Raw genomic sequence first — 9,015 nt, 5'->3', positions numbered from 1 at the left:
GGAGAGAGCCTGATGAGTAACCACAGAGAAACTAGAGCAGGAACCACAGTGCAGGGCAGAGGGGAGAGGGGAAGCAAGAAGGCGTGGTCACAAAACAGGCAACGTTCCCAGCAGATGGGACCAACTGTGGGGCAGGGGCTGTGCTGGGGGTAACTTGAGCCCGCGGGGGGGCGGGGGGGCCCGGGGCTGCCTGCCCCATGACCCCTTCCATGTACTGTCCAGAGGCCGCGGGGACAGAAGGGAAACGTGAAATAAAAAGGCATACAATCCTGCAGGAAGAAAGGCCACCAGCCGGCCCCCCAGGAAGAGGAAACGCAGCGGGTGGGGAATTCTCCCCATGCTATGTGGCAGCCGCAGCTGCAAATCTGCCATCTGTGCCAATTTCTTGGAATCCGCACACCCACCCACGCCCTCAAGGCTGGCTGTGTCCCTTGGCTGTGCTCCCAGTTAGTCAGGAGAGGGGGTGGGAGAGGGCCTCACGGTAAACCAAGTCCTGATCTGCTCTGCGCCTTCTCACATGACCCTTTTCTGGGTTGTGTCCCACCCACGCCCCCCAAGTCAGTACCACAAGAGGGCCAGATGGGAGGATCTTGTACACCCGCACCCCTGCTCCCTTCCACTGTCCCTACTGTGGCCAGAGGAGCACAGCGGAAGTTCCAGGCCCAGGCTGGGGGCTCGACCTGCGACGGGGCTGGGGAGAGGGGCCTGCCCACTCCATGAAGTCCTGCCCCCGCCTTACCATGGCGACGTCAGCCTGGAAGATCTGCTTGATGAACTTGTTCCTGGAGGAATGGACCAGCTGGATGATGTCTCCGTGCAGGGTGTCCCGGTTCTTCTCCAGGAAGCCTGGATAGTGGCAAAGAACCATCACACCTGGCCTGCTCCACACTCTCAACCCTGCCCCAAATACACATGCCCAAGCTAAGAGGACCCTCAAAACTCCCCTTGTTCATCCACATCCATTTCACAATGGAGATACTGAGGCCTGGAGAGAATGGCAGCTGCCCAAGGCCAGAGCAAAAACAAGGAGCAGAGCCTGAACTGGAATGTTTCTCCAACACCCCCCCCCACTTCCAGGCTGTTCAAGGTGAAGGACAGGAGGTCTCAGTTCTGGGGAAAGAGTTGGGGTTACATCCTTGACTGAATCCTGCTGATGCCTCCAATGCCATCCTCAGTCTCTTGAACAAAGGCGCCATGACTCCTTGCTAGGTAAGCACATCCCCTGGAGGGATACACGAATGCCTGGTACTAGCGACAGTCGAGAACTTAATTAAGTCGGCCTGCCCTTGGGAGCCACATCGTGTTGTACAAAGCGCCCTCACAGCACTGAGGCTCACAACTTGCCTGGACATTTGGGACAGGTGGGGGTTATCTCCTCCATCCCTCAGGGGAGGAAAGCAGTGCTCAGAGAAGTTAAGTCACTAACGCCACTCAGACAGCCACAGTGGGGTCAAGCTGAGCCCATACAATCCTGCAGGAAGAAAGGAGGGACCCACCCTCAACCCATCCTACATGGATCCCCAGAGAAGGCTGTCAGTCCAGGGTCTGAATTAGAAACAAGTTGATTCATGGGGTCCTTGCTACAGTGGGGCAGGGAGATGGGGTGCCTGAGAAGAGGAGGACCCCAAAGGAGCAGCCTTAAAGAAGGCAAAGCTCATAGGACTCAGGCCGCCTTGCTGGTAGATGGTGTGGAGACCTCGTCCCTGCATCTGGGGACAGTGAGCTGCAGGAGGCAGCTGCAGGGGTGGGGGGAGGGGAGCTCTGTAGCTGGGATGGAATTGGGGGCTCACTTTGGGACCCTAGGAAGTCCCTTCCTGGGTCTCAGTTTCCTCATCATTTGAAAGGGAAATATAAAGCCCAACTCACTGCCTGCTCTGCCGCCTCCTGGGCCTGCTTCCCCAGGAAGGAGGAAACTCATGGTCTCTGACTGTGGCTGAACTTGACTGTTCTGAGACTCTTCTTCACCTCTTTAAAGTGAACCCAACTGCATATCTCAGGAGAGATAAAAGATCAACATCCTCTTTGAAGCTCATGCTTGATCTTGCTGCTGAGTCTTGGGGTGATGGGGGTGGTTCTATTTAGTGTATGTTTAGAAGAACTGGGGTGCAAGCCAGAGGTGAGGAGGGTGAGAGGATTCACCAGAGACAGAGTGGGGAGCAGAGCAGGCTGACTGATGAAGTACACTGCAGAGGGGAGCAGCAGGTGAGACAGCAGCAGGTGCCATGTGGGTCAGCTCTCTGGCCGGGGATCAAACTCAAATTGTAGAGATGATAATGCTGAGAATTAACCCTTAGGCTGTAAGTGAGGCCCGGGGAGGCAGGACTTTGTACAGTAAGCTGTATCATGTCATGGAGGCCTCAGTTTCTCCATATGTACAAAGAGCATTGAACCCACTGAAAGATATTTGTAGCCCATGTTCATGGTACATCAATCACAAGAGTCAAAAGAGGGAAGCCATCAACATGTCCATTGACAGATGACTGGATAAAGAAAATGTAACATAATACACACACACATCAAGGAGTGATACTTAGTCATGAAGAAGAGAGAAAAACTAACCTTGGGGACATTATATTAAGTGAAATAAGCCAGACACAAAAAGACAAAGAGTGTATGTCTCCACGTATCTGAGGAGCCTGAATAGACAAATATGAAGAGACAGAATGTAGAACGGAGGCTCCCAGGAGTGGGGAGTGGCAGCAGGCTGGGTCCTGCTGTTTAATGGGTACAGTGTTTCATACCAGGTGATGAAAGCCTGGGAACTGGATGGTGGTGATGTCCGCGCGATATTGGCAATGTACTTAATGCTACTGAATTATAGATGTAAAAGTTGCTTAGGAATTTGTTTGGCTAATTGGGTATGATAGGTCCCAGGGCTTCCTAAAGTTCCCCCAACCCCTCACTATTCCAGAACCCTGGTGTTGCTGGCCCGGAGAAGGAGAGACAGCCCGCCTGTACCTTGGCTCTCGTAGTAGACGACACCCGCGAAGTGGTTGATTCCAAACTGGGTGTCGTGGTTGTTCTTGGGTGGGATGTAGTTTGAGTTGAGCTTGTGCTGGGAGTTCAGTTTATGCAACATGGTGGTGTCTGTGCCCTGTGGAGACCAGGGGATGACACTCAACCTGCCCCCTCCTCGCGCCCCACTCTCCACCAGGCCCCACTGCCTCTCTGGGTCTCCAGTTCTCCATCTGCTAGAGTGAAGTTACACAACCTTGAAGATACATTTCAGTTTTAAAAAATCTATTAAGATCGGGCCCTCCCTGGTGGCTCAGCGGGTTGGGCGCAATGGGTTAGGACGAAGCACTGAGAGTTGGCCACACCCCCTTCAGTTTGAATTCCATCTCTGACCCTCCTGACCTGCCCGCTGCTCCCCTCAGCAGTGTACTTCCTCGATCTGCCTGTTCTGCTCCCCGCTCTGTCTCTGGTGAATCCTCCCACCACCCCTGCACTTCTGGCCTGTGCCCCGGCTCTGTATGCACAAATAAATAAATCTTAAAAAAATAAATGATCACCAGCAACTCTTATATATAAAAAAAAAGTCTATCAAGGCCATGGGAGCCATGTCTCCCTCACTCCAAGTCAGTTTGTGTCTGGAACACCTATCCTATGCCAGCTGCGTGCCCAGACCATCATCATGTGGCCCAGGGCCAGTGGGCTGTAGGTGACTCCCAAAGGCCAGACAAAAGCCTTCAAAAAGTCCCAGAGCCCCCTGGGAGGCTGGTAGCCTTCACCCCACTTGGCCAACGAGGAACACTGAGGCTCAGAGGTGCCTGCAGCGCACCTTGGGGAACTTGCTCTCCTCGTCGATGAGGGAGATGATGTTCATGGGCTTGTTGGCGATCATGTCCAGGGCATCCTGGTTGTCGGTGAACTCGATGTGCAGCCAGTCGATGCTCTCCAGGTCATACTCCTCCTGCTCCAGCTTGAACACGTGCCGCACAAAGAACTGCTGCAGGTGCTCGTTGGCGAAGTTGATGCACAGCTGCTCGAAGCTGCAGGGAGGGGTACAGGGCCCGGTGGGGCCACCCAGGCTCCCCTCTTCTGCCTCTCATGCCACATGCCCTTGGACAAATGGCTCCCAATGTGGGATCTCCAGCCCTGGAGTGGGGCCCCTGGTCAAATTCAACCCCTTTTGCGTACAAAAGAGGACATGCCTGCCCAGCGAGGGCAAGGTCAGAGAGTAAGGCTAACAGCTGGGCTCAGGACCCCCAGCTCAGAACCCATTTCCCTGCGTGACCAAGCCTGTGGGGAGGGCTGGAGGGAGGGTGCCAGGCCCCTGGCTGGGCACCTGGGAAGGGAAGAAGGAGCCATCAAAGGCCACGGGGAGGGGGCTGGCAAGATCTTTCTAGCAGAGACTTAACGGCTGGCAACTCTGAGCTACCAACTCTGGGTTCTACAGGTGACACTGTGTATTCAGTGTGGGTGTCTCAGTGGTGGCTGGAGGCTTTGAGACACCCAGATATGAACAAGAATCGAAGTGAGTTGCCCTCACCAGGGCCTCAGAATCAGGAAGGAGGGCCAAGCTGACTGCTGCCAGCCTCAGGAGCCACGTGCCCTCTCCAGCCTGGGCTCTGGCCCTGGAGGGTCTGAGATGGTGTAAGAACATCCCCTGGCACCCTAGCTGACCTCATGCCCTTGGGGCCTAGAAGGGTGGGAACGGAGGAGAGATTGCACCCATCGGATGATACAGTGCTATTTTCCAACCCTGGCAGGGCAGGCTGAGAACCAACTAAGTGTCATTTAAAGGGGGGGAGGGGACGATGACAATTCCTATGTCCCCATTGCGAGAAGAAGTCCCCACAGTGGAGAAACCCACGGTACCTGTTCACAGCAAAGTTCTCAAACCCAAAGATGTCCAGGAGGCCAATGGACCGGCGGGAGTTCTTCACTTCCTGGGAAGGGGGCTTGTAAATCGCAGCATTGATCTTGTCAACAATCCACACGAAGAGCCGTCCGTAGATGCCCTGAGAGGCGCCAGGTCAGTCACTGTACCCAGCTGCTCCCTCCAGGGGAGGCGGGCCAGGCCGGCGGGCCTCACAGCCCCACTCTAGCCCCATCTGGGCTGATGGAAACCCCCAAATATTTCCTCTAGCTGGTCCTCTGCCTGCAGCACCCATTCCTGCTTAGCAATTACTACTTGCCAAAGCTCATGGAGAGATGAGCTCCACCTAATTCTCTGACCTTGAGCCTGGGGGAAGGAACCCTCTCATGGGACCCTATCTCCCCATCTATTTCTGTCTCTCCCTTCAGCTCTGAATGTCTGGAGGGTCCCAGAGCCCAACACAGGGCCTGCTGTAGGTAGGGACTCATGGAGTGGCTGCAGCCTGAGGTTCAAGAGGTTGAAGCAGGCCAGGGGAGGACCTGAAGGGGCCAGAGCTGGCGGGTGCTGGAGGGTGTAACACCCAGCTTCCTGGAGGGGTGAAACGGGCTCGGGGAAGGCAGAGTCTTGCCCAGCCCCAGAGAGAGCAGAGACTGGAGGCCCGGGGACAGGTCAGAGGCCCACTGGCTCTGTGGACCCCTTGGCTCCTGCCCACCAATAGCCCAGCACCCCAAGGTCCACTCCACAAACTGCCCACCTTTACAAAGGCGTCACGCACATCTAGCGCCTGCTCCCTGCTGAGCGGGGTGGACACGGTCTCCCCACGGGTGATGAGGGTGCGGCTGGTCAGGCAGTTCATCAGGTCAGGGGGGTTCACCTGGTGGGCAATAGTCCGGCGCTCACTCAGGCAATCTGCCCACCCCTAAGACTCCTTTACCTGCCTGGTCAGCCAGACCTTGCTCAGACTGTTGCCTCCACTAAGAATGCCCTTCTCGGGGTCATGCTTAGTGAAATAAGCCAGAAAGAGAAAGGAAAATACTGGATGGTTTCCCTCATAGCAGGAGCATAAAGGACCAGGGGAGAAAATAATAATAATAATGAACCCGACAATAATAATAATGAGCCAGCTAATATACCAGAGACATTCTACGGGGGTGGAGTGGGGAATGGGATCAAAAATGGTGGTGGCGGGGGTGGTGCATGGGACTATGGTAATGGCACAGTGGTGATTTGGTGATGGGAAGCCCATGGGGATTACAACTGAGATGGAAAAAGACACAAAATGATGTAAAAATAAGCTATGATATTATTTAAAATAAATTAAAAAAAGAGAAAGCCCTTGCCCCAGCTCCACAGCCTCTCTGACCATCAGGGCCCCGACCCCGAAAGCTGCCAGAAAGGGAGTCTGTTTTCTTTGTGACCTTTCTCCCCGCAGCCATCCCCTGTCCTCCCAGGACTGGCTCTGTCTCTGGCTTTAATTCACCCAGGATGAGTCTAGTGCTTGTTAAAAGACTGGCAGATGGACTCACTCAGAGACCCGAGCCCAGGGTCCCCCCAAGCCCCCATCATCCCCAGAAGTACCATCCCCAGGGCCAGGCGGCGGGGCTGTGTGCTGGGCTCCACCCACTGGGGCCTGTGCTGGTCCAGAAGCCGCACTCAGTAAACTCTCGCTATGGAACTTCTAGAACTGCCCCCGAGGGCCCAGCTCCCTGATCCCCCCATGCTCAGGCTTCTGACCCTGAAGTCAAAATCACCCCCCTGAGAGAAACAGAGCAGCTGTGGGGACAGAAGGCTGGGCACTGACCTCAAGCAGGGATGCCGCTGTGGCCAGGGATGGGGAGAAGAGGACCTCACAGGCATCCAGGTTTTCAAACGTGCGAGCTGGAAGCAGCAAGAGGCAGGGCATCAGGCAGGGAGGGTGGGCCTGCGAGCGCCTAGGAGAATGGGGGGCTGCTCTGCTCAGGGGGCATCAGCAGCACAGCTCAACTCTTCTCTGGGTCATTGACTGAGGAATGCGCTCCCCATGCACTCTGGGCACCCCGAGTGCAGGCCCCTTGCACGGGCCCAGGCAGCAGATGCAGGAGTCCTCTCCTCTCCCTCCACTCCACCCTCCCAGAGTGACTGGCGGCTCGGGCTTTGTGACAGGTGGTGGCACTCGCAGCTGCAGGGCCACTTTCTCAGGCCTCAAGGCCTTGGCACAAGCACTTCCCACTGCCCGGTGCAGTCTTTACTTCTCTTCCAGGACTCCGTGAAGCCGAGCTCCTTGGAGCTGGGGTCACTCATTCCTCCGCTGAGCAAGGCTCCTCCTTTGTCCATGGACCATGCTGGGCAGCAGGGGCAAGAATGGAGGGGCCCTGGTGCCTGCGTCGGAGCTGCCCAGGGGTCGTTCCCTCCCTTCCCCCTCTCTGAAAGTGGCCTCGTCCTCACCCTCATACTGCAGGTTGCCCAGGTGCAGGATGGCGGCCAGGAGCTTCGAGATCTCCCAGTTCTCGGTGTCAGTGAACATGAGCACCTTCATGGCCGAGCGGATGTTGGCGTATTCCTGGCTGTCCTCCCGGCCCTCGCAGGTTATGCAGTTACCCTGTGTGGGGTGGGAGTGGGGGTATGGGGGTGCATCACAGAGTGCGGGGGTCTTTGGGCAGAGCCCTTATCTTGAGAGCTCTGTGACTCCCCTAGAAGGTGTAGAAAGTTCCTTTTTAAGAGTATACTTTCTACATCTGGGGACCCTGGCTCCCCCTTTTTCTAAAGACACTCTGCCCGGCAGTCACCTGACAGCACCAACACCCCATTATTCTCCCTGCCTCCTGGGACACACACTCTGAGAAGCTTGAACCCCTCACCAGTGCTGCCTGGTGTGGATGAAGGAGGGATGACTACAGAGCGCCATTGACAGGGGCCTGCCCATCCTGTGTGCCTAGGCGCTGTGTGTGTGTGTGTGTGTGTGTGTGTGTGTGTGTGTCCAAGGATGCCAGCCAGATACAGGATGTGTCCAGCAAGGTCTGTCGCATTGACCACTGTGCACGCACATGCGCACACACACCCCTTCATTGTCCTACACCCCTCAGGTGTCACAGCTCCTACTGTACCCATGTAGCCCAGTCCAGTTCCAGATAAGTAGACATGGGCTGTCCCCAGGGCTAAGGAAGTTGGTGCCCCCCAAGCCAGCCTGCTGTGTGTGCTCCCCACCCCCCCACCGCCCCTGCCTCACTGGTGCGGGGTGGTTACAATAGCCCAGAGCCCACTTCTCCTTGGTGGCCAGACAGCAGCATGACACTGCAGTCAACAAGCCCCTGAGGCTGCAGCTGCGGCAGCTTGACCCCAAGTCCCGAGGGCCCTGGCGAAGGCCGCACTCCTGTGTTCTCTGACACTGAGCTAACGCAGCACCTGGGTGGGGAGGTCTCTGAGCTCACGTGTGTGGCCGGGTGTAGGCCTGAGCATCACACGCCTGGGCATGTGTGAGCTGGTGGAGAGGATTCACCCAGCAGTGTGTGCAAGGGAGCATGTGCCCAAGTGGGGGGTGGGCTTTAGGGGACACATGAGCTGAGGGTGTGCTGGGGCAGAGAAGAGGACGGGAGGAAACCCAAGCAGATTCCCCACCCCCAGGCCTGGAGCTACCCTGACCTTGCTGGGAGGGGTGTCCCCCTCCCCAGGTGCCCCACCTGAGCCTCACCATGGCCAGGTAATTGTAGTCCGAGGCTTGGCCCAGGCCCAGCTTCTTCTTTTGTTCCTCACTCATGCCCTCCAGCATGCAGTAGAACACGTGGTAATTCCTTTCATCAGGGGCCTAGTGAGCACACAGCATTGGGGGACAGAGGTAGGAGGGCAGGAGAAGGTCATCAGGAAGCAGACGATCTCGAAGCCCCTGACATGGCTGAGATTGTAACACATGGCTTTAACGAAAAAGCCCCCGTGGTGGTTTTCACAGTGGAATTTCAGGCATGGAGCCAGGAGGGTGAGGGGGCCTAGTCAGCCTGGGTTGTGACCCCACCAACCGTTCAGGCTCTGCCCCAGACTCAGGCCCACCTGGCGACAGACACGTGACTTCTCCAGCAGGTACTGCTCAATCTTGGCGCCCTCGATGGCACCCCGCTTGTTGAAGTGGATGTCGATGTACTTCCCGAAGCGGCTGGAGTTGTCATTGCGGATGGTCTTGGCATTCCCGAAAGCTGTAATAAGAGGGGGTCATGGTCAAGGCC

General features: G+C 56.4%; 1 protein-coding gene across 3 annotated transcripts in view; it reads right to left on the bottom strand.

Annotated features, from left to right (window-relative positions):
- Positions 1-9,015, bottom strand: part of MYO7A (myosin VIIA) — a 59,290-nt gene that overhangs the window by 39,917 nt on the left and 10,358 nt on the right. For all 3 annotated transcript variants that reach the window (XM_012725706.1, XM_012725708.1, XM_012725709.1), the window contains exons 5-13: positions 8,843-8,985; positions 8,490-8,603; positions 7,247-7,400; positions 6,624-6,700; positions 5,577-5,696; positions 4,822-4,964; positions 3,782-3,992; positions 2,959-3,094; positions 740-846 (exon numbers count right to left, since the gene is read on the bottom strand). In XM_012725706.1, the coding sequence (XP_012581160.1) occupies positions 740-846; positions 2,959-3,094; positions 3,782-3,992; positions 4,822-4,964; positions 5,577-5,696; positions 6,624-6,700; positions 7,247-7,400; positions 8,490-8,603; positions 8,843-8,985 (1,205 nt within the window). The remainder of the gene's footprint in view (positions 1-739; positions 847-2,958; positions 3,095-3,781; positions 3,993-4,821; positions 4,965-5,576; positions 5,697-6,623; positions 6,701-7,246; positions 7,401-8,489; positions 8,604-8,842; positions 8,986-9,015) is intronic.

This window comes from Condylura cristata, unplaced genomic scaffold, assembly GCF_000260355.1.
Source record: "Condylura cristata isolate star-nosed mole 26May11 unplaced genomic scaffold, ConCri1.0 scaffold00015, whole genome shotgun sequence".
Taxonomy (NCBI): domain Eukaryota; kingdom Metazoa; phylum Chordata; class Mammalia; order Eulipotyphla; family Talpidae; genus Condylura; species Condylura cristata.
Note: the sequence above shows the minus strand (reverse complement) of the source record. Positions and strands in the feature narration are given on the sequence as shown.